The following is a 26,748-nucleotide window of genomic DNA, read 5'->3' as shown; positions in this document are numbered from 1 at the left end:
CTCACAGTATCCCTCTGGAAACTTTGCAGCCAGTCTTTTTGCTGTTTCTTTTTACAGTTCATGTATTTACAGTGTAGCTCTGTATTTTTTTAACATAAGTATTTTGAAAGTAGTTTTCATGTCATAAAAACCACGGAGAGTGACTCACTGTGTTTTGGATGCTATCATTATACTGTCAGCGATGTGTCTGTGCTTTTGTTCCAGTGCTCTGCACAGATCTCACACCAGTGGAGCTCTGTGAGCCTTGGATGCCTGGCAAAGGTGGTTGTGAGACAATCGCTTGTGTGCAATCGCGTCACTTTTGACGCAAGGGCAGTAAGTGATAACTCTACACACTGAACAATGGAAAGTGAATCCGTGAAATAGTTAGAGGAACCTGCAACGATTAGGTATCATGAAAAGATGTTATAATTTTTTTTTTGCCTGGTGTGGAGGCGATCGGGGTCACCCAGGTCTCCAGACTTCCTGCTATACGGCTAGCCAGAGGCTCACAAGGCCTTACAAGAGCCTACAAATATTTTGTCTGTGGATGGGTCAATGATCCCGGTGAGATATCCATCCATCCATCTTGCTCCAGCCTGGAGCTGATCCCAGCTGACATCGGGAGTGAGGCAGGGAACACCCAGGACAGGATGCCAGTCTATCGCAGAGCACATAGAGACAAACAGAGACAGACAACCATTCACACTCACATTCACACCTACGGGCAATTTAGAGTCATCAATAAACCTAACACCTGCATGTCTTTGGACAGTGGGAGGAGGCCGGCGAACCCGGAGAAAACCCATGCAGACACAGGGAGAACATACAAATTCCCAGCCCGGATTCGAACAGGAACCCTCTAGCTGTGAGGCGACAGTGCTAACCACCACACCACTGTGAGATATTCTATACCGTATGCCACGTTGATAATCTTAGCAAGCTCCTGGTAGCTTAAACCACAATATTGCAGATATAACTGGATAGCTATCTATTCTTCCTGTGATAAGGTGGGTGATACGGGCTCATCCCTATATTCCCCAGGTCCTATGTTCAGTGGGTCCTATGTTGCCCCGTCGCATAAGCCTGTGCCTTCACAAATTGAATTCAGCATTTTGTTAGGGTTATAGGTTACCGTATTTTCCACACTATAAGGCGCACCTAAAAACCTTCAAATTTCTCAAAAGCCGACAGTGCGCCTTATAATCCGGTGCGCCTGATATGGGGACCAATATTGAGCCACAACAGGTCTCGCAACTACGGTGAGCAGCCGCCGACTCTATTTTTCCCCGTAGAAGAAGTAACGCGCGGTGCATGTTGAGATATATGACTGCGCGAAGCGTGACGTTTCATTTCCATATGTGTGTTTGTGTAAAGAGCCCCAAATGGCTCCTACTAAGAGACACACTTACTACGCAGAGTTTAAACTCAAGGCCATTAGTCACGCAGTAGAACACGGGAATAGAGCAGCAGCGAGAGTTTTACATTAATGAATCAATGGTGCGGAAGAGGAGGAAGCAACAAGACAACCTGCGCCATGTAAAGAAAACTAAACAGAGTTAGAGAGCGAGATGGCTACAGTTGGAGGACAAACTCGAACAGTGGGTTGTTGAACAGAGAGCAGCAAGTAGAAGTGTCCGTACAATCACTATTCGACTGAAGGCAACAGCGCTAGCCAATACTATCCAGCTGCAGACCCGGAGCACAAGCCCCTCACTTGACACAAGCCCCTCACTTGTCACAAGCCCCTTGCTTGACGGAAGTGACGCAAAAGGTTTTTGTTCAAGTGAGGGGCTCGTGCTCCGGGTCTGCAGCTGGATGCTACTTGCGCTAGCACACAAACTTAACATCAATGAATTTAGAGGTGGTCCTTAAAGTAACCCCAGCCTCGACTGTAGAGTCTATTCTATGCGCTTTATAATGCGGTGCGCCTTATATATGAAAAAAGTTTCAAAATAAGACATTCATTAGAGGTGCGCCTTATAATATGGTGAAACACGGTAATTGCATTAATTTGTGACAAGTTTAATATGAGCGTGCATGGTTGCCTCTGGGACTGACTGGTGACCTCGGATCAGCTCCAGCCCCCCACCACCCTCTGAAAGGAGAAGTGAGTATAGCTAATGGACGGATTAACTTTGGGGTTGTGTCCATGGCTGCTTAACCTCTAAAAAACCAAGCTGTCCTCATGCACTGTTTGTACCAGTGGTGGCTGCTGGTCTTTCAAGGAGGGGAAGCTCATTTTTCCGGCCTACATCATTAATGTGTTTGTGTGTTTATATGTAAATTCTACCCTTCGTTCCTTTTCAAGAAAATGATCTGTGACCTTGTCGTATCAACTAGGCGTCTTTTCCAGGGACTTGACCAGTGTCCTCTCAATGGCAGCAGAGCTAGGCTGCTTAAACGGCCTTGGCCCAGCTGGAGCTGCTGTGAGTGTGAGCTGCAGTGGAACAACCCGCTCTACGCTTCCCCATTGAAGTCAGTAGAAGCTGAGCGTCCGACTGTGTAAAGCGCTGTGGAGCTGTGGGGATGAAGGAGAAGGAAGTTGCTCCGGTTACCTGTGATAAGGAGCTGATTCTGAACTAAAGATGAAGGCTTTCTAGCGCGTATGTAGTCAATGAAGTGTACACACAGCAGCACATATAACACTTTTTTCTTTTTCTTTTTTTGGTGACTTTTTAGGGGAAGCTGAGCTGGATAGGTCCAACAGGACTTCCACCACAACCTTTTTTCTCCTCTTAAAGTGTAATTTTAACAGTCTTTTTTGGCACTTAAAAACATCAAATAACCCATTAAGGAAGTTTTTTTGTTTATGAACTATTAACGGAGAAATCCGGTAGAGCGGCTACCAGCCGGACGTGGCTAACAGTGATTAGCTTGAGGCAGTACGGTGTTCACATACTACGTTGTTGGTGCTTCGGTTAATGTGTAAGGACTTTTATCATGCTAGTGCAGAGGTTTGGTGTTATTTGGAGCAGTAGTAGAGGTTAAAAAAGACGTTTTAATGCGTTCAACTCACCGCCCCGAGCTATTCACTGTTAGCCACGGCAGGCTGTCTCTCCAGAAAATCTACGTTAATATTTCATACACTTAAAAAAATTGTCTCGATGGCTTATTTGATGAGTGTATTTGCCAGAGCCTGGGATGATTTTACACCTGAATTTCACTCTAAAGGAGCTGTACTGGATATTCACAACATTAATACAGCAGTTAACAGCTATTTTCTATGTAAAGATATAGCAGAGTAACGGCGTCCTAAGCAGAGGATGAAGTCACTCTCCCTCTGTATGTGTTTGAATCTGAGCATCTCTGTTCTTTGCTTTGATAGTTGGTCCAGTTGTGTGAGAAAATGTTGTTATTTCACGTATTGCGGAACGCTCCGCAAGAGCCGTGTGGAGGAAATCCCTGCCCGCTATTCTCCAGAGCAGCTCCTTTAAGGTTGTGCTCCATAAGATCTGAAATACATGGTTTCTAGCGTTCTCTGTGGCGGAAAGATGTAACTGCAGGGCAGCCTGTTCTTATAGAGCCTCCATATTGTTATGTTTACGATCACTTTGTGCGCTGACAACATAGACGATTTAAAAAATGGATGTAGTCTCTCTGTCGAGGTCTGTTCTCTCAACTAGATCCAATCGTCCTCACCTACGGGAGTCGCCATCTTGTCATGGCTGACTTATATCTCCGAGGAGAAGTGAGGGCCAGAGGGTAGCTGTCATTCAAGAGACCACGCCCCTAATTATTCATAACCTTTAACCTCAGATAAAATCAAAACTAGCCTGGTACAAAAATTCACCCCCCTCAGTGTTGTCATGGAGATATGACCTAAACATACAGACTAGAATGTTTTTTTGTCCCAGGCCTTAAACAGGTTTTATAATGCTGTGAAAACGGCCTGTTTAACATGGGGGTCAATGATAAACTGCTCTATTATGAAACCTGCTCCTAGTGGACACTCAGAGAACTGCAGTTTTTGGCACTTCCTGATTGGAACAACCAGGAAGTCGCTGCGGTGGGGGCTTGGTTGACAAATGTTTTTTTGCTCTTTTGTAAACTTTATTGAAACACATCCATCTCCATAATTCTGATCCGTCCCCTATTTGTTACCCTCTTAAATCCACACACATGTTCCTATTACACTTCTGCCTTTACTACAAGCCTGACTCAGAAGTTTCAATTTCCAATTTGTGATTACAAGTGAACGCATCATTATCGTTAATGATAACAGACAGTCACTAACATGGCGGCTTATATAAGAATCAGAATCAGAAATACTTTAATAATCCCAGGGGGGAAATTATTTAAATATATAATAATATACATCTAGCCCGTGAATGTCTCCACAGAACCACAAATTGTAATGCTGTAAGATCTTCATTAGTGGGTCCTATGATCAATGACCCTTGTTTTAACTCACTCTGTGATAGACAGGAACTTAACAGACCATTAACTAGATGATAATCTTACGGAGAACAATTTTAAAAGCTGAAGAAATGACAATGTGTTCACTCGTGTTTACACTGTCCTCAAAGAAATCTGTTAATTACCTCTTAACGGATTTCCATTGCTAGGCAATGTTCCTTGTTAACTTCCTGTCAGCTGATGTCATTCAAGTACACTGCAACAGGAAATAAACTAGGACACATTTAGAATGCCTATGTTTGCATCTTTGAAAAGGTCTATCGTAGGTTTCAGGCTCTTGCCGTGACTCTCAACACTGTGCTTTAGTGCAGCACATCCCATATTTCCAAATAAGGCTGGAAATGATGGGATACGCAGTACGCCAGCCCTGGTTCTGTCTGTTGATCACATTTGTTTTTGCCGTCACCTATAAGCTGTTCCTCTGCTCTTCTTTAAAATAAGAATACAGCTGCCATGTGTTCATGTTTACAGCTATATTTTGTGCCTGACGATGATCCATGGCTGATGGGAACCTCGCACAAAGCGTCAGTGAATGAAAAATAATGGTGGGAACAAGAAACAATTGTTTGTCTTTAAGTTTACTGGAAGTGACAAAATCAATATAGGCTGTATACCGTAAGTGGAGTTCAAAATGTATTCGCACTGAGCAAAATCAAAGATACACACAGCAGAAACACGTAGAAGGGGTTCATCGGGAGGTTTGGAAGTGATTTGTATTACCAACTCTGCAGACAGAAAAATGAAGTTCAGTGTCCAAAATACATTATTGTCATCAGCATGAATGCAGTGCACGCACATGAGCACACACACTTCACACAGCAGAAACAAGAAGATACAGCTCGTAAAGCGTTTCTAGAAAAATAAGAGTCCAGTGGAATGTGAATATGCTGGTCAAAGGTATGGTAATTGTTAAATATGCCATTAAATAGGATTTGTGATTGCTTGCTGACACCCTTGCTAAATCATAAAAAGGTCAAACAGACAGATGTCCTGGGCTGTTGCTGAGAATCCCTTTCATTCCCTCAGATTAGGTTTGGATCCATATAAAGGTGCTAAAACAAGTGCTCTGTCATTTTGCAGTCGAGTAAAAAGTCCACTAACAGATAAACATGATGCAGAGATGTACACACACAAATATGAAAATATGCTGTTTATGAAACATCAAGTCCCTTATAGGTCAACTATAATACAACCACTCACTGGCGCCAGTCTGTCCTGGTCCTCTTTTATGGAGCACAATGTTCATGTGATGACTCCCAAATATCTCCATAATGTCCGTGTGGTTCCTGCCGGGCTGAGCTCAGACCTCCGGGGGATCCGGATCAGACTGTGGACCCCATTAGACGGGAGCAGTGTCTGTCTGACGGAAGCTGGGTGATGATGAGAGAGCAGGGAGATGAGCCGATAAGACTCTGCTCTGCCCGGAGCGCTCCGGCCCGTGCGTCAGCCCGGGCTCCAGCAGCCGGTCGGTCGGGAGGCCCACTCGGTGCCCAGCTGGAGGCCGTTGCGTGGGCTCTACTCGCAGGCCGACACGCTGCAGATCTTGGCGGTGTTCTCGGTCCACGGCTGCAGGTTCTGCAGGGCGAACAGAGAGCTGTTCTGCAGGCACAGCGGGTCCGGGGTCATCGGCTGGTTGACGGTCTTCTGGAAGGCCTCCTGCTGCAGCTGCATGAGGATCCGGTTGGCCTGCTGCCGCTCCGCCTCCCGCTCCTCCGCCGTCTGCCGCCTGCAGCAGGGAAACACCGCGGAGGCCGTCAGCACAGGCCGCAGAGCGTCGGTACGAAGCCCGATAATGGAACCATCATAATACATCTATTATACTCTTATATAGTCTACTATGTTTTCTCTATTGGTTTATCAACAAACCAACAGTTGATCTAAGGGGGAAGTCCTGCTCGGGCTCCAGCTGTCGACGGGCCCAGGCAGGATTTATGGAGAGAAAGGGCAGGGGCATACTTTAAGATATTAAATATTAAATGACATCAGTATAATGGTAGAAAATATTAAAAGACATCAATATAATAAGACCAAATATTAAATGACAGTTTCTCCCACTGACATCCATATTTTTTAAGGCTATTTGTTTATTTATTTAGCCTATTTCTGTTTTGACGGTATTACAAAAACTTAAAATAACAATAATAATAATAACGGTCTTACTAAATAATTGCTTATTATTATCACAAACACGTAAATAATAATAATAATAATAGTCTATCAATAATAACTGCTCATCATTATTATTATTATTATTAAAATAACTTAAATAATAATAATAATATTACAGTCTTTCAAAAAAGAATTGCTGTATAAAGTTATAACCATTTCCCCCCAAAATTGGATATTACTTATAGGTTAGATCATATAGGACGGAAGTGTGACATCTATAAAGAAAGAAAAAAAGGCTAGCCTTAATTCTGATTAATAACATTTTCTTTCTTTCTTTCTTTCTTTCTTTCTTTCTTTCTTTCTTTCTTTCTTTCTTTACACAGGAGTCTATTCATATTAGCTTTAACAATACTCCAAAGTCTGTTTTGATGGACTTTATTCTATTTCACTTGATAGGGACGATGCAGTTTAACAGAGAAACCTATATATGTGTTTACCGACATAATATGATGTTTAATATAATATCTGTTTTATATTTTGTCCCTTTAGGCTTCTACAGATGTGTCCTTAAAAGATAAACTACATCTGTCGGCACAGTCTGATTAAGAACCCTTGGTTTGTCTTTGTCCACATAAGATCTTCTGTTCGACGTGAAGAATATAAAATATGACTTAAACAACATATTTATCACATTTCATCTACGATTCTGATTTCAGTTTATTCAAGAATGTGTTTGTATGACACGTCCCCATAGGTCTATATTGTGTTTATTTCATTTCTTTAATTAAAAACAGGTTTTGTTTGATTTCCTCTGAATGTTTTCTTGTCTGGTAAATATGTTTATCTTTTAAATCTGTTATTCACCTGTAGCAATGGATACATAAATAAACAAATAAACAAATACAAATGTTGGTCTTCATTTAACCATATTTCTTTTTGATATATTTTTTGCAGAAACTAAGCGTTAAGTGAACAAATGAGCCTTTTCCTTTCTCTTCTAAACGCAGCCACCATGTTGTATTGCTGCTGTTCCAGGCTCTGTTACTCTAACAAACACTGTATTCACTGCATGTTAAAGCAGGCACATTAAAATGCAGCTCCTCGTGTCTCCTGGTGCGTGTGGAGGTTGCAGCTCTAAAACTACTACTACAACACTACTGCGACGCATCCTACCTTCACAACAGCTGTCTCTATTATTATGTCCACCCCATTTATATCAATGAGGGTGGACTAAATAAGAGAAACACCTCTGAGTACAGAGTACAGCAGCAGCAGCAGCAGCGACTGCAGTCTCCAATCAGTCATCACCTCTCTGAACACAGTGAACATGAAGGAGGCGTTACTGCGCCGCTGCTGATTACACTGCAAAAGGTCCTTTTTACATTTTCCTCTATATGCTTAATTTATAAAGTACTACAGACAGACTGGGGTTACCACAGCAACAGGGATCCTTTCAGAAAAACCTCCTTCAGCCATGACGCACATCGATTAAAGGGTGGTGCGTAATGGAGCACACTACCCCCACCCATAAGGGAATGGCACCCTGGAAGCCAAGTACAGGTGTGGCTTAAAGCCAACCAAACGTGCAACCACCTCTAATTTATCCCAGGCATTTAGTCTTTGTTTTAACATTTACTCATGACTTGTTCTCTCTGCTTTTTTTTAAAAAGATAATTATTTTTTTAAATATTTTATTTAGGACAGACAGGAAATGGGGTGAGAGAGAGAGGGGGAGACATGCAGCAAGCACTCCCTGGAGTCGAACCCGCGGCCTCTGCCTCGAGGAGCTTTACATGGGGCGACTGCTCCAACCACTATGCCCTTCTCTGCTTTTTTTTAATAGCAATTTTAATATTGTATATTTGTTTTCTTTTTTTCTCTCTCTGGCACATTTCCGTGTACTTTTGTATATGTTCATTAATGTGCGATGTACATAAATAATAAATTAAAATTAAAATAAGAATAAAAAAAGAACCGAACTACAGGCACAGCCAATAGATTGTCCTGGCTTTGAGGGGAAATGATCGTATCAGTATTTTGTATTATTTGTGTATTTATTATAAACTAAGTTATTAAAGTCTCACAAACAATGCGGTGACATTAAGTGCAGCCTACACACTTCATAACATTTGAGTCATTCAAACATATCTGTCAACAGCTACAGAAAATACACGTGTGTTATGTTTCATTAAGTGACAGGATCTGTGGGGAGATACTGGAACGGTTCATTTCATAACAACATTTCATAACTTTTCCAAAACATTCAAGGCTTGAACTGATTCCATGACTTTTACCAGGCCTCGAAATTAGATTTGGAAATTCCATGACTTGTAAGCTGCTTATAATTGTATAATCTCCTATAACAGGGACTAAAGGAACCACCTGGACCCCTTAAAACCCCCCTGGGGGACCCCTGGAGTAGCCACGGCGGCCCTGGAGCCAAACGGGCCTCCATAAAGAATGCAGAGCCTCTTTTAGGAACCCCCTGCCCTCTGTTCTGTGAAGATAGCAACGCATTGGTAACATGTTGAAAACAGAAATGCATGTCTTCTCAAACGACTCAGGACTTCACCTCCATTTGGTGCGTCTGTTTTGGAACCAGGTTTTGACCTGAGCGTCGGTCATCTTCAGGGCCTTGGCGAGGGCGGCCCGCTCGGCAGACGCCAGGTACTTCTGCCGGTGGAAGCGCTTCTCCAGCTCACAGATCTGCAGCCGGGTGAATGACGTCCGCGGCTTCTTCTTCTTAGGAGGCGTCCTGTTCTGGTAGGGGTGACCTACACGACGTGTTACAGTCAGGGGTGAGAGGGACACTGGACAGGACAGGAGGGCAGGAGGACGGGACGAGAAAGGAAAGGAAGAAAAGGACAAGAAAGGACATGAAAATAAAAGAAGGGAAAGGAAGAGACCGGACAGGACAAGAAAGGAAAGGAAAGGGAGGGGAAGGAAAGATGGACAGACAGGTCAGGACAGGAAAAGAAAAGGAAAGAAAGGACATGAGGTTGGACAGGAGAGAAAAGATATGGGGAAGAAAAGGAAAGAAAGGAAATGAAAATAAAATAAAAGAAGGAAAAGGAGAAGGAAAGGGAGGGGAAGGAATAGAAAACGAAAAAAAAAAGAACGGAAATGGAAATAAAAGAAAATAAAAGCAGGGAAAGGAAAAGACGGGACAGGACAAGAAAGGAAAGGAAAAGAAAGGAAGGGAGAGGTAAGGACAGGATGTTGGACAGACAGGTAAGGAGAGTTAGGTTGGGACAGGTCAAAGCAGAATGTGCAGGGCAGACAGTGAGTGAGAGCGCGCTGACCGAGACAAAGAACCTCCACAAAAACTCCATGTTTGATGTTAAATATAAACAGAACCCAGACTAGACGCTTACTGTCCTGGACAACAGTTTAGGAAATGCATCGTGTATGGTTTTTATGTGTGTGTGTGTGTGTGTTTGGTGTGTGTGTGTGTGTGTGTGTGTGTGTGTGTGTGTGTGCGTATGTGCGTGTGTGTGTGTGTGTGTGTGTGTGTGTGTGTGTGTGTGTGTTTGGTGTGTGTATGCGTGTGTGCGTGTGTGTTTGCGTATGTGCGTGTGTGTTTGTGTGTGCGTATGTGCGTGTGTGTGTGTGTGTGTGTGTGTGTGTGTGTGTGTTCTTTCAGAGAACTGGAGGGTTGAAAGTTAAACACATGCATTTATATATGTTAATTTAAAGGTATGCGTTGATACATTTTCATTTTTATTGAAGCCATAACCAAAATACCACACATTATTATAACATGTCTAAAAACACCTTTAGAGAATAGGCTTCATGCACTATACATTAAATGAATAATACCTATATACACACAAAGAGAATACTCCAGTCTTCATATCTGACAGTGATGCTGTCTGTTAAGATATATTATTATTTTGATATTGATTTGCATTGTATTGTAGTGTGTATATATATCATTTTAAATAACATTAAGGGCATAAGCAGCAGTCAGGGCTGATTCTCGTCTGTATTGAATATTGTTAGAAATAAAAACGCCAAGGGAAAGACCTTGCTTTTCTTATAACTTGTATTTTCTATGTTCTTTTTAAGTTTTCAAAAATGGATTTTAATCTTGAATGAATTCCCATTTGATTACAAATGTGCTGAGTGTTGGCCTCTGTTATTACCGACTGAATATCTTGAGTAATGCATCAGTGTTTAATGTGAAAATGACTGAACTGAATCTGGGTACATATAAGCATGCAGGTGATTTACAGAACGTATGGTAGGACATTAGTGTGTACAGGTACTATCTGTTGTGTTAAATAGATTTGGCGGCAGTAGCTCAGTCCATAGGTGACTTGGCTGGGAACCGTAGGGTCGCTGGTTCAAGTCCCTGTGTGGACCATATATGGAGCGTGGACTGGTGGCTGGAGAGGTGCCAGTTCACCTCCTGGGCACTGCCGAGGTGCTGTTGAGCAAGGCACTGAACCCCCAACTGCTCGGGGCGCTGGTCACTGGCAGCCCCCTCGCTCTAACATCTCTCCTCAATTGCATGTATATAGGTCCTGGTTGTGCATGTGTGTATTTCGGGCCTGTGTGTGTAACATGTATGATAATAAGAGTGAAAATTGAATTTCCCCGTGTGGGATAAAAATAAAGTAATTCTTCTTCTTCTTCTTCTAAAGCCAAAAATATTCACAGCAAGGACCTAGAATATTATTTATTACTATGATTTAAAATTTTTGTTTTTAAAAAATACACTTGTATATTAGTCCAGTCATTTGAAGCCAAAACAGGGGTCAACGTTGAACAACTGCAACAGAAGCAAACTCAGCTCAGAAAAGCCCTGAAAGTTTCTAAAAAGACCCAAATATACCCTATGGATTCACCTATTCATTATTTTTTCTCACATAGGGGGAAATCATTTTCAGATATCACCATGACAACTTACATCAAGACAATCAAAAATGTATTACGAGTTTTTTTTAATAGTTTGTTTACATGGGTAAACAGGGCATAATCTAATTAGGTACGTGCCCTGCTTTAAATTCCTTCTTCTGCCTCCATTAATGCTCGTGGATCGACTTTTACTGTTATATGTCAACAAGATTCAAGCACACATTTTCACCTGCTGCACCCAATGTTTACATCGGATTGGGTATTAATGAAAATTAGCGCATACCTAATAGATTATGCCCCGTTTGTCCATGTGAACAAACAATTAAAAATACAAAAAACAAAACTGTTTTGATGTAAGTAATGAACTCGGTCATTTACATGGGGATATCTGAGGGTACTTTTGTGCCTATTCGTGAGAGAAATAATGAATAGCTGGGTTATTAATATAATAATAATATTATTATATTTGTATATTTGGGTTTTTTTTTTAGAAACTTTCTCTAATTCGGATTCTTCAGGGTTTTTATTCCCTTAGTCAGGACATTAGAGGATACACAATCAGCTGAGTTTGCTTCTGTTGTACCTTTATTTTCATAAAATGACTGACTATTAGGCCTATATTATATTCTATTCTATTCTATTCTATTCTATTCTATTCTATTCTATTCTATTCTATTCTATTTCATTCTATTCTATTCTATTCTATTCTATTTTATTCTATTCTATTCTATTTTATTATATTATATGACACGGTATGATATGGTCTACCTGTGAACCTGTCTTTGGTGTAGCGTCGGTTGCTCTCCATCCAGGGGAACGTGAGCGCGGTCAGGTTGTTGATGTTCCCGTTCACCGGCGGCACGGAGGAGTTCCCGCAGCTCAGGGGCCGGTGCGCGGGCACACGGATGACCCCGGCGGAGCTCATGTTAGTCCCGTTCGTATTAACGCCCATGTTCATGTGATAAGCCCCGCCGAGGGAAGCCATCCCGCACGAGCCGCCGGTGCCGTTGTATCCGCCGTTACCGTACGCGTAGCCGCCGCCGTTCACGCCGCCGCCCGCGCCGCCACCGTAGGCCCCGTGTCCGTAGTCCGGCTCGTGCATCCTCGCGCCCAGCATGCAGCTCTGCTCCACGTTACTGAGGATCTGATCGATGCCGAAGGTGATGGGCTCCGCGTGCGCGTGCTGCTGCAGATGCGCCCCCAGTATCCCTATGTGATCCATGGCCTCCGCGAGCGCCCCCCACCCCAGCTCCGGCGCGAGGAACAGAGGTTGCTCCACGCGCCGCTCCGTGGACTCGCGTCTGGGCTTCTTCTGCTCGAGCCGCGGTCGTTATCTAGTGGCGCACGTGTGTGAGAGTCTGTCTGCGTGTGCGTGCAGGGGAGCGAGGCTGGACTGTTTGTTGTTCTCCCCCCCACCCCCCCACTCCCACTCTGCTGCGCGAGGACATCAATCAAAGTGCCAAATAGACAGCGCGAGACTAAGACCAATTTTAGGCCTGGAAACCGGATTGTCTAAAGACGGGGGGCTCCGCGCACGCGCTACGGTGCACCTCATGAAACACTGATTAACAGCTGGCTTGATCAATAACTCTGCACGAGAGGTATCTGCTCCGCACTCCGCGTGGGCGAGCACGCGCGCGCGCCGGTGTCCTTTATTTTGCTGTGGAGCTTTATAGTTTACCTCGGACGGAAGGAGCGCTCCTCTCTCTCTCTCTCTCTCTCTCTCTCTCTCTCTCTCTCTCTCTCTCTCTCTCTCTCTCTCTCTCTCTCCTCTCTCACACTTTCTCCCTCTCTCTTTCTCTCCTCTGCTCGTGCACAATAACTCTTGTTGTGTTTTGTGACCGTTTTACCTCGATGGCGGAGATGGAGGGCTGTATTTCCAGGCCGTCTAAAACGAGACGCAGCCTCTACGCAGGCCTATAGTTTTACAGTTTTTAGAATGCTAATTATTGCAGCGACACACATTTTATACACCGATTATATTGCGCATGAATTCTGTCATTAACGTGTTATTGCAATCAAACGAGGCCGTGGGCTATACTGTGGAATATCTGGTCATCAACATTTATTTCGGGTCCTCTTTTAGGCCTACAGCCGCACAGCGTTTGCATCCATTGTTTGTTTTTGCACAGTAGTGGAGGTTTGGAGTAAGGGTTAATAACGGAGCTATGAAAAGACCCGTCGTCCCATCATCCGTTTCCTCTAAACGCCACACAGAGATGACATTATTGATCTTATTGAGCTGAAGCCAATAAATACCATTCATTCAATAAAAGCTCCACAACACTCGACACTTAAATCTAAAAAAATAATAAGGATCATTTGTATAATTTCGTCTGTTCTGACCCATTGTGAGTTTTGGGAACCTTAATAAATTGACCTATAATGGCTCGAGATTATACAGTATAAATCACTGGAAAATGATTGATGTCCACGCAGGCTACTCGTTTATTGTTATGGAGCTGGCGCCATTATTAATTCATGTTCAGAGTGATGACATTTGCTTCTGTAGCAACACAACAAGAGCCGCGTCTTTTTCAGAGCAAATGCGGCGTTTTAATAATACAAATAAACGATAGGTCATTATTTGGCATTAGGCTTCATTCATTAAAGATATTAATGAATCCGAAACCATCACTGAGTGCGGCCGGGCCGCTTGGAATGAGAGGGATGTTAGTTGCGCCGTAATAAATGGATGCGGCTTTGTTTAACCGTAGATCATAAATAACGAGCGGCGCGTAATTCCGTTCCACACAAACACAACAATTCAATGAGAGATGGAAGCATGCGGCTCATTGATTTCCCTCCTTCTAAAAGCCACTGGGACTTAATTACTTAACGCGGGGCATTAAGGCATTAATATTTGATACGCTTTGAGCAGCTCTCATTGGCCAAATGACCGACATCAAAGATTAATGCGCGCGGTAGCCTATCCGCACACGGAGGCGCACCTATTCGTTTAAATGCGGCCCAATAATGAACATTAGGGACTGGAAACTAACAGCGGCTAAATTACTGAGGTGGAATGCAACAGCGAACTAATGCAGCGCAGAGCAATGTGCATATATTTTATGTTTTATTTATTATCACATTGCAAATACATTCAGTGAAAGTTTATCTTAAAATAAAGGTTTTCAAACAGAAGTGTTGGTGCCACTTCACTAGGCTATATTTCGTTAAAACAAACATAACCACAGTATAATTGCGCTATTATTTAATGATAGATTCTTTGTTAGAATGAACCAGGGGCGATTCCAGGATCACGCCGTTATGGAGGATGGCCCTTTGAATTGCAACAATAATACTTTTAATTAATTGCCAGTAAGTAACATAAGTTTTACTCCACACAATATTAAAAACAAAGAAAAGAAAAATAGAACATGTTGCTCTCAAAAGCATTCAACCTCTTTCACTTTAGCAAACCTCAGTTCATTTAGGTACGAAACGTTACCTTCAGGAGCAACCTACAGTGGGTGGTCTACTGCAGTGTTTAATAATAATGATTCAGAATGAACAACCACAGAGCTCAAAGAGGACCCTCAGTGAAACCTGAGGCAAAGGCTCAATGATCAGAAGTTTCCAAAGTAAGGGAAATACCAAGTTATAACCAAGCAGTTTTGAGGAGGGCAAACATTGTTTCAGTCTCTGAACAACATAGGGCAGTCCATCTCAAGTCTCAGACTTGAAGTCGTTTCATGGTACAAATATGGGACTTTTACTTTGGGAATCTCCAATTTAACAGAGTAAAACGCATGATTCTGCGTAGTCAGAGATGCTCTGAATACTCAAAGATGTCATTCATTTTCAGAAATTATGGAGCTACGTGATTTTAAAGCACTTCAACTGTCAGACAGCAATTTATACTGGCTTTAAAACTGGCATCAACACTGGCTGTAACACTGGCATCAACTCTGGCTGTAACACTGGCTGTAACACTGGCTGTAACTCTGGCTGTAACACTGGCTGTAACACTGGCTGTAACTCTGGCTGTAACACTGGCTGTAACTCTGGCTGTAACAGTGGCTTTAACACTGGCTGTAAATCTGGCATCAACTCTGGCTGTAACACTGGCTGTAACTCTGGTTGTAACACTGGCTGTAACACTGGCATCAACACTGGCTGTAACACTGGCATCAACTCTGGCTGTAACACTGGCTGTAACTCTGGCTGTAACACTGGCTGTAACTCTGGCTGTAACACTGGCATCAACACTGGCTGTAACTCTGGCTGTAACACTGGCTGTAACACTGGCATCAACTCTGGCTGTAACACTGGCTGTAACACTGGCTGTAACACCGGCTGTAACACTGGCATCAACACTGGCTGTAACACTGGCTGTAACTCTGGCTGTAACACTGGCTGTAACACTGGCATCAACTCTGGCTGTAACACTGGCTGTAACTCTGGCTGTAACACTGGCTGTAACAGTGGCTTTAACACTAGCTGTAACTCTTGCATCAACAATGGCTGTAACACTGGCATCAAGTCTGGCTGTAAAACTGGCTGTAACACTGGCTGTAACTCTGGCTGTAACACTGGCTGTAACACTGGCTGTAACTCTGGCTGTAACACTGGCTGTAACACTGGCTGTAACTCTGGCTGTAACACTGGCTGTAACACCGGCTGTAACTCTGGCTGTAACACTGGCTGTAACACTGGCTGTAACTCTGGCTGTAACACTGGCTGTAACACTGGCTGTAACTCTGGCTGTAACACTGGCATCAACACTGGCTGTAACACTGGCTGTAACACTGGCTGTAACACTGGCTGTAACACTGGCTGTAACACCGGCTGTAACTCTGGCATCAACTCTGGCTGTAACACTGGCTGTAACTCTGGCTGTAACACTGGCTGTAACAGTGGCTTTATCACTAGCTGTAACTCTTACATCAACACTGGCTGTAACACTGGCATCAAGTCTGGCTGTAACACTGGCTGTAACACTGGCTGTAACTCTGGCTGTAACACTGGCTGTAACACTGGCTGTAACACTGGCTGTAACTCTGGCTGTAACACTGGCATCAACACTGGCTGTAACACTGGCTGTAACACTGGCTGTAACTCTGGCTGTAACACTGGCTGTAACTCTGGCATCAACTCTGGCTGTAACATTGGCTGTAACACTGGCATCAACACTGGCTGTAACACTGGCTGTAACTCTGGCTGTAACATTGGCTGTATATCTGGCATCAACTCTGGCTGTAACACTGGCTGTAACTCTGGCATCAACTCTGGCTGTAACATTGGCTGTAACACTGGCATCAACACTGGCTGTAACACTGGCTGTAACTCTGGCTGTAACATTGGCTGTATATCTGGCATCAACTCTGGCTGTAACACAGGCTGTAACTCTGGCATCAACTCTGGCTGTAACATTGGCTGTAACACTGGCTGTAACACTGGCTGTAACACTGGCTGTAACTCTGGCTGTAACATTGGCTGTATATCTGGCATCAACCCTGGCTGTAACACTGGCTGTAACACTGGCTGTAACTTTGGCTGTAACACTGGCTGTAACACTGGCTGTAACACTGGCTGTAACACTGGCTGTAACACTGGCTGTAACACTGGCTGTAGCAGCGGCGGTAGATCTCAAATGTTCTTATGGGGTTTGTGGAAAAAAATATCTCCTCACTTCACAAGGAGACATATTGTTTTCTCCCCTATCAAGCAACACAAACACACACACACACACACACACACACACACACACACACACACACACACACACACACACACACACACACACACACACACACACACACACACACACACACACTTACACACACACACACACACACACACACACACACACACACACACACACACACACACACACACACACACACACACACACACACACACACACACACACATTGTACACCTTGTTTCCTGGATCACTCTGTGACAAAGTGCTGTATTATTACTGCCGTGGGCAACCAATGTACACATTTCCAATTCATGAGATTGACCTATAGGAAAAACGAATGCAGTAATACAACTGTCCTGAAATGAATGAATGTGTTCAGTTTGTGTTGATTTAGAGGCGTTGACTCAACATTATCCTCTTTTTGCTGCTGTTAAACTGTACTGTTCTTCTCTAAGAAGTGTTCCTTATATCTGATATAACTAGTCTGGAGAAAATAGTCACATCCACTGGGTACCTCAAGTATAGCTTCCAAAAGTAAAGTTAAAGATCACCAGTTTAAAACAGTTCCAACTGAAACTGAACATCAGAACTTTCCCCAACAACAACTCCTCCAAACTCAAAGGGAACAAGTCCTTTGTCACTGCCTTACATCATGACTCATTAACGTTTTCTGATCTGACCAGAGGATGACACCTATTGTCCCGTTTACTAACTTAGCAATTACAAAAAGGATTCATATACACATTTCCTGATCTGTCAGTGTATGATTCGGGTTATGCAGTGGAAATGAATGGCAGTCTCATGTCTCATAGTCACACACTTTTCGTCTATATTAAGTTCAGCTAGAAACATGATAACATGGAATCCCGTTAACATATTACAGCATCCACATTCAAGATGATACCAGACACAGCTCCAACAATAAACAAGACCATCAAACAGTTATAATGATGAACTCATGTTCAGCAATCATTTATAGAAAAATGTATCAAAGAGGAGGCAAAGCAGCCATGAGAGGTGTTTGTGCAGTGATTGAAAGGATGGGTTGGATGGATCGGAGACTTTAACACTGTAACATCAATTATAGAAGAGCTTCCGTTGGCTTTAAATTGTGAACATTTGAACTAAAAATGACAAGTGTTAACCATCCGATTCAAGAGTGTTATCAGTGGTTATCAACCTAGTGAGTGGTAAGGAGGGGCTTTGTACACCTACCAGTAGGTTCGGAAGTCCGTTATCATCTATTCATATGGTAACAGTACATGGTAACATTGGCTTGGTAGGGACTTCGTGTCACTTTTTCACACTCTGGGAGTCCAGTTGTGAAATCAAACAAAACTAACGTTACATGGTTATGTTTGGGCAACAAAACAACCCGGTTAGGTTAAGGAAAAGATCTAGGTTTGGGTTAACAGCTGACTTTGGGTTGCACGCAGGGCTTAAACACTGCTCTTCTGGATGGAATGTCCTAACCTGACTCCGCCAGACGGATCTTTTGGGAAGGGACAAAAGTACTGGTTGCTGATTGGATAAACCATCTATTTATCAAAAACATACGTGCCAAATTAACCAATCAAATTTATGGATAAAAGGCATTATTTCAGGTGCCAGGTCCATATTAGCGAGAGGTTTGCTCGATAGCTGCGCTCATCTCATCCACGGAAGCCGGCATGTTGTTTACACTGAACAGTCACTTCTCGTTGCGTCACACGTCGACCCACCTTAAAACCAACGCTGATCAAACAGCTCCAAATTTTGGGCTCGGGAGATCCGGATGGTCTCGCGAGGCTAGGAATGTCCCATGTTTGCTGATGAATCCTCCACCCTAACCAAGAGTTTTGCTCTTTTAATACTCCCTCCCATGGTTGGTCTTCATACTGTCATCTCACAGCACTATGGGCAAGCAGCTGAGAGTGATGTGGATGTGTGACCCAACTTAGCAATGGAATAGGTGATAACGGTGGCCATCTGAGCCAACCAGGATGTCAAGTTGGGCCATACTGCCTTATATATAATGATTAACAACTGACAACCACCACTAAATCAGCTGATAATGTCCAAACCGAGTGTGTAAACATTGCAACCAGGTCAAATATCTTAACATTAGTTAAAGCAGAATCAAAAAGCTGAAGCCAACTGAATCTCACCCACTCACATAATCTAATCCTGACTGAGGTGTACCTTTGCAGAGTGTTGGATCATGGCTGAATAGAAAGGGAATCTGGATCAGCTGTACTTTGAGACTGACAGTAGACAATAAAGTCTCTCTCGGTCAGGTCTGAAATAACAGTTTGAGGTACTGAGACACGAAGATAAGTGAGTGATCATCCTGTTTGTTTAGTAACACAGGAAAGCTACTGAATGGAACCTGTGCTGTGTGGACTCCGAGAGCCCCACAGCAGGAGGAAACACACACACATACGTGGTCATATTGTTGACTTACCTACATAGGCCTACACGTTGTCAGGGACACCAAACAGTTTGGTTGTCTGCTGCAGGCCATCAGTGAGAAATGTGAGGATGTAAGTACTCATGTTTTTTGTCTCAGGCTTTCAAATGCTTTGTACTTTGGACAAGTGGGAAAAGATGAAAGTGAAAGAAGGATTTATGTTTGAGCAGCCAGGGTAACACACTCTGCCCTGTTGCTTCCTTTGAGAATTACCTGTCACTTCTACCCAATGAATTAGTTACACCAAAATTCTATGGTGAGCTAAGCTAAGCATGTAACTTAAGCTAGTTGGCCTGCTTTTTATTTATTTTTGGCAATATCAGTGTGTTACTGCTACACTTTAACAAAATGAGATAGCTGGTGTGACAACAGCTGGGGGAAAGCGATCATAATATTTGCAGATGGTGGGTAGAAGAAGTAGAGTTTGCTATCAGGAAACAGGGGGAAGTGTCAACGAAAACAGGGAATGGGCAAGGGCAGAGTCAAAGCTCTCCGGCAGACGGCCTTGGGACTGACGAACCGGTGTCAGCCAGACTGCCAACTTGGACCAGGGAGCTGGAGTTGGTCGGATCACTGACTGGAACTCGGTAACAGGTGTTGACTGGACCGCAGACTGAGAGCGGGGACCAGGAACAGGAGTCGGCCGACCTCTGACTGGGTTTGATGGGTGGGCAGCTGAGAATCAGGGAAGCCTGACATTAGTATTGGCACAGGAGACAGGGTTGCAGGCTGTAGGCAGCCCTTACAAAGGCTTCGTGGTCCTCCCAGGGCCAGACAGGTTACCAGAAATGGGGCTGGAGTAGTCTCAGGACCAGCAGGCTGCAAACTCAGAGAACCAACCATCATTGTCTGTGAGGTTATTAAGGTGTGAGTTGGCCATAGTGAAGATTTGCAGAGCGGTGGAGAGCTCAAGAACTTGAACCTTTCTTTAACAGTGTCCAGGTAGGGACTCACAGCCTCTCCTTTAACCACCGTTCCTGAAAAGCAATCTTCGACAAAACATGGGCTTGCTGATGTGGGCGGGAGGTAATGAGTTCCTCCATGGTCATGTCAAACTCAAAAATGTTACGAAAGTGTTGTTATGCTGGGTCCATTTATGGTCAGTTTGTTCTGTCAGGTTTTAAAAGGGAGCACGATCCAAATGCAGAACAACAGGCAGGACATGAGAACTCAATCAATAAACTGATTTAATTCAACCAAAAACAGTCGGAAGGAGAAACAAAGAGAGCTACAAACCATAATCACGATGCCAAACTGACAAGACACAGCAGGAGAGGGCAATCACTACAGGTGGAACACATGTGACAAGGGCAGACAATCACAGACAGGAGCTGCGTTTCAATAGTGGTTCATAAGGGTCGTTCCAATAGTCTGAAAAACACACACATACACACACACACACACACACACACAAACCAGAGGGCTGAGAGCCTGTCTGTCAACAAGCTTTAAGGTGGAGTTCTTTCATGTTACTTGTACATAAGTTGACGGTGTGAATCATACGGGCCACCTTAATTCAAACTACAACTATTCTGTATTACTCACTTTAGAGCGGTGCACCGCTGTATTGCTGATCAGCTGATCAGCTGATCAGCTGATCATCTGCGATCCAAACCCATTCTGAGTGCTACGTCACTTCCGGAGTCTCCTAAATCCCTCTGGGGCCTTTTTTTGTAATGGAAACACGGTGAGTGAACGGCCATTTGAGAGGGCGTGCCCTGAAACTCTCAGAGTGGCCACTTTAAAGGGCTAATGGAACCACGACTAATATCTGCTCTCAGCAAAGTTCCTGGACTATGGCCTAGCCAAGGCACCCTCAGTGAAGGAGAACATGGAGTTTACACTAGCTAGCTCCTTCCTTTGTTTGGCTTACACTGATGCTACTCCTAGCTGGTGATATAGAGGTAAATCCTGGTCTGCTATCTAAAAGTGTCTCTGGCCTAAACACCACTGGCTAGCGCAGTTAGCTCCTGTGGCACAGCTAATGCCACGGCAAATGGCTGGCTAATTAACCCAACAGCAGCTCCAGAGAGGCTCACAACACCGTTCCGGCCGCCATGCATATGACCTGCGGTTCGGCAACTGGGTTTCCCGCCCCCCCCCCCCCTTATTACAATATACAAACTTATCACATCATAACAATAAACCTTTCTTGTGCTTACCCTGCAACAAGCTACGCTGTTAGTCCTGGAACAAGGGTCGGACACACTATGATGTAATTAACTGAATTAACTTATGTACTGTTCAAACATCAGTGATAAGTTCTGACAGCAGCTTCCATGTGCTCTGGTTGACAACAGCAACTTCAATGGACACGGAAGGAAATATGTCTATAGTTTTTTAATTAAGGTCTCTTTCCACTCACCTTTGCTCTACCTCTAATCTCAACATACCTCTACTCAAACATGTAGTAGAACTAATCGAATGGTATAATTGAGTCATATTCCGCAATTTATCCATTCTCTGCACATTCTTACATGAGTTTAATGTCCTTACAATATAATCATTTACAAGTTATAATGTGAAACTTATCATGTTAAAACAATATAATTTATCACGTTATAACAAGATGAATATGTATCAAATCAAATCAACCTTTATTTATATGGCGCTTTTCATACAGAAAAGTATCGCAAATGATGTTATTCATAACAAGAAAAGCTGTGTATTATAGCGTGATAATATATTGTTTAAACATGAAAAACATCTTGTTATAACAATAAACTTTTCACGTTATAACGTTTTGTTGTTTTGTTTGTATGTTTTTCTTTTTCTGGCAGTGGCAGTATAATGCTGCCGTACTTTTGCTTTTGTTTCATTTCAGTCTGCATTAGATCCACATGACTATTAGATAATATAACATAATGATTACCCATATCCAAATATGTGCCACCACACAAGCACCAGACATACTGAAATGTTACAGTATGTCAGGTATATTATGTAGAAGTGTAGCCCTGCTGTGACAGTGAGAGCAAAAAGAAATATGTCCAATGTTGGCCATGGCTACTGAAATGGTCAGGGCTGTTGTTTAGGAAACCTGTCTTCAGTTAGAATGATCCAGCACTTCAAAAAGCTCTCTCTCTCTCTCTCTCTCTCTCTCTCTCTCTCTCTCTCTCTCTCTCTCTCTCTCTCTCTCTCTCTCTCTCTCTCTCTCTCTCTCTCTCTCTCTCTCTCTCTCTCTCTCTCTCTCTTTTAGATAACGTAACTTACTTTATATATTTGTCCCACTCGTCCACCGTCTCATGGGGAAAATGGTCCTATGTTCTAGTCCAGGAGGGGTCTGCAACCCGCGGCTCCTGGGCCTCATGCTGCTCTTCACTCCTTTTTAGTGGCTCCCTGTAGCTTTTGCCAAAAGCAGCACCTTTCCCTGCTAATCTTGAGTTTCTGACCTGCGCTGTCAGTATGCTAACCATGGGTAAACCCCCCCAAAAAACCTGATCGGAGGAGAATAGAGTGTTGCGTGGAGAGATCAGTTTGCTTTCACTACCAACAACATTTTATAGGTAATAATCATCATAATAGTAATAGGAATGAAATGTCAACCATTTTCTTTATTTTTGTTCTATAATTTCATAAATGCAACAAACTGTAGTATTTTTTGTATATATCATATAACTATATATACAACTTTATAAGCTGTGACATCAAATATGTTTTGCGGCTCCAGACAAATCTGACTTGGTGAAATGGCTCTTTTGAAAGTAAAGGTAGCAGACCCCTGTTCTAGTCTGTCTTCTTCTCTATTCTACTAGTCTTCTCTTGTGAGGCAAAGGGCTGCTGTTTTCCTTCCTGCTGTGTGATTGACAGCTCCCTATCAGTGCACTTATCATCTGAATGTCAAGGACTTCCAGAAAATCCCATTTTCAGGCGATTGATGGAAGCCAGTCAGCAAATGAAGAAACAGAGAGAGTGAAGGAGAGAGAGTGGGTCACAGAGAAAGCAAGCACAGACAAACCTCACCAATACATGTGGAACCAGTGAAGCAGTGAGAACTGGACTTAACTTGGTGGAAAATGTTGTTTTTTTAATGTGCAAGTTCTAAAAATGATTCGTCTATGTTTATAATTTCACCTGACACAGTAAAAATACTTCCAAAATATGCGTAATATTGAAAAAGTGGTATTGTTAGTTAACTTACTCACATATTGATTTTACAATGTACAAATATAAAACAATAAAATATCAACTCATTCAAAACAAGTATTAAAAACAAGTTTCAAAAGCTGACAAAACAAAACGTATGATATTTTCAAAAACAAAATGAAGCCACTGAAGCGTACGTCTATCCCCAGCTTTCAGGACTCGTGTCTCAGTTCAAATGTTTTGGACTAATAATTGATGATTCACTCTCATTTGAGCCTCACGTTTAGCGGCTGATAAAAAAAAACGAAAGCTGTAATTAGGGTTTTTATGTTGGAATAAGTCTTGCTTTCCCTCTGAGACTTGTTGAGGCCACCTTTATGTCTGTGCTGGACTATGCCAATGTTGTATACATGCATGTGTCCTCACAATGCCTCCTGGATACTGCATGGAATACTGACATTCATCACAAATCTCAAAACCCTTACTCATCATTGTTCTTTGTATGCTTGGGTTGGATGATTGGCCAAGTCTGCATCTTTCTTCTCTATGTATCCATCTATTTTAGATCCACTTACAAACTCACCTGAATTTTTGGGTGCTGGTTTTTATTGGAATGCATGTAAAAAACAAAGTTGCCATAAAAAAATAGGCATTTTTGTTTATTCAAACCAAAGAAACGTTGATATGAAACTTATTTGGCACCCTCTAGCGTCTATGAAATGCACTGGGCTTTCAACTGACCACAGTTTTTGTCCCCTCAACATTTTAAAATGTTACTTTTGTTTTTTTTACTAGATATGCATGTTTTCAGTTGGGTTACTCAGACCCACTGACCCAAACTTGCCATACTTTTCCCATATAAGGTCTCCTGTAAGTCAGGTTCAGTGTTGTTGACCTCTTGAGCAGAATAGATTGAGTGGCTGATGGGAGGAATGGGGAGGAAACTTGGGATGCTTGATGCTTTCAGACATTGATGAAGAAATCTCTAATGTTGGATTACGGATGGCTGCTGTGTGAAGATCCATGTTGGCCTCCACCATCAAACTGACTGAATTCTAAAATGATTACAGCACCATAAACTGATAGAGCTCCTAGAAACCTAAAAGAGGGGCCATGATGGTGATGATGACACTAATGATCGTAACTATAGCAGACAGGAGCTTGTACCCTGTAGCAGGCCAGAGATCGTACCCGGTGGCAGGCAGGAGCTTGTACCCTGTAGCAGGCCAGAGATCGTACCCAGTGGCAGGCAGGAGCTCGTACCCAGTGGCAGGCAGGAGACCGTACCCAGTGGCAGGCAGGAGATCGTACCCAGTGGCAGGCAGGAGCTCGTACCCAGTGGCAGGCAGGAGACCGTACCCAGTGGCAGGCAGGAGACCGTACCCAGTGGCAGGCAGGAGCTCGTACCCAGTGGCAGGCAGGAGCTCGTACCCTGTGGCAGGCAGATCGTACCCTGTGGCAGGCAAGAGATCGTACCCAGTGGCAGGCAGATCGTACCCAGTGGCGGGCAAGAGATCGTACCCAGTGGCAGGCAGGAGCTCGTACCCAGTGGTGGGCAAGAGATCGTACCCAGTGGCGGGCAAGTGGTGGGCAGGAGCTCATACCCAGTGGCGGGCAAGAGATCGTACCCAGTGGTGGGCAGGAGCTCATACCCAGTGGCGGGCAAGAGATCGTACCCAGTGGCGGGCAGGAGCTCGTACCCAGTGGCGGGCAAGAGATCGTACCCAGTGGCGGGCAAGAGATCGTATCCTGTGGTCATTTTTCTACAGCCATTACATTTTTCAACATTTAGTTGATCGTGATATAAGTTAAAACAGAGGGTCAGTCTATTATCACTTGAATAGAATACTAACGGATGTGGTTTACTGTTTTTTTTATTTTTTTTTTTTATTCTTTGCTTCTTTTACATTTTTTAAATTTATATTTTTACCGTATTTGATAACAGGAAAGTTGCAGTCACAATTTTTCTGTACTTTTGCAATAACAATAAACATATTCTCTTCTATTCTAAACCTAAAATAAAAAAATTGGATGGGTTACAGTGGGGATTTAAAGTGTGTAAATGGTCATATCTTCCAAAGTTGGCAGTTTCCATGATACAATATTATTATCAGCACTCAATCCGTCAACCATGTTCACAGTTGGCTCTGTGGAAACAACTTAGGGCAACATGTGTCATTAGAGCCGCAGTCATAGACACAACAACAGAGCTGTGATACTGCAGTCCATCACTGGAGCCGCTGTGAAACGTCTCTTTTTAGACCAAACACAATCTATCACACAGCCATCAGTCTAATGTGACTGTGTTCAAATGTCACCGTGATCATTACAACAGCCTTTGCACAGAAGGAACTGGAAGCCACCTTGTTTTTTTGTTTTATGTAAATCTTCTAATGCATGTTTCTGATTGTGTTGTCATCTCGTCCCCATAGTGGAGCTCTGACAGCAGACATCTGGGGTGATGTATTTGAGCTGACTATCTGAAGGAGACATCATGTGGGAAGCCCCTAATTGTCTGATGTGTTTTGATCGTGTCCAAATCCAGCCGGTATTACAACTCACTACCAAGCAACCATTCTATATCACCATTCTTTATTCAAAAACGAAAAACCCCTAGCTAAACGTTAGGCTTTAGTTAACCACTGTCCGCTGTAAACAAATGGAAACTTGTGTGTGAACCACAGCTGTGAGTCAGTTGTTTCGGTTGATTGGTTGATTGTGTTCGCACTGCAAACAAACCGCTCCAGGAATCAATTGGCAGCGACCGGAGACCACCCTTTCTAGGCGTTCTCATCTAGCTTGTTTTGTCATATTTGCCCAAACTAACTGATCTTTGGGGGAAATGCTCCTGGTTTCGGAAGCTCCAAATGAGCAAACAAATATAATCTCATATAAAGACCCACACTTTCTTACTTTTCTACTTTGTCTGAGGCTCTCAGCTCTCAGTAGTTGTGAACAAACAAACAAGAGGAAATACATTTGGGACTATTTTCAGCAGTGTGTAAATCCACATTTGGTGCCCTGTCACAGCTGCTGGATGTATTGACATCAAGATCGGTCCTTTGACTTCAGCACATTTCAACAGACAGTCTTGGTTGCCGATGTTGTTAATTTCTCCCCAGTTTCAGATCACCTTCCTGCTGGAACATGTCCGTTTATTGGTAAATGTTCACTGTAGAAGGTGCTGCTTCATACT

General features: G+C 43.2%; 1 protein-coding gene across 1 annotated transcript; it reads right to left on the bottom strand.

The window, feature by feature from the left end:
* Window positions 1-5,913: 5,913 nt before the first annotated feature.
* Window positions 5,914-12,589, bottom strand: tlx1 (T cell leukemia homeobox 1; the record flags this gene model as incomplete). The annotated part of the gene is made up of 3 exons (XM_083922682.1): window positions 5,914-6,124; window positions 9,080-9,317; window positions 12,136-12,589. The coding sequence occupies 3 exons, from the start codon at window positions 12,587-12,589 to the stop codon at window positions 5,914-5,916; spliced, it is 903 nt and encodes a 300-aa protein (XP_083778808.1).
* Window positions 12,590-26,748: the final 14,159 nt, after the last annotated feature.

This window comes from Echiichthys vipera (assembly GCF_963691815.1).
Source record: "Echiichthys vipera genome assembly, chromosome: 11".
Lineage (NCBI taxonomy): Eukaryota > Metazoa > Chordata > Actinopteri > Perciformes > Trachinidae > Echiichthys > Echiichthys vipera.
Note: the sequence above shows the minus strand (reverse complement) of the source record. Positions and strands in the feature narration are given on the sequence as shown.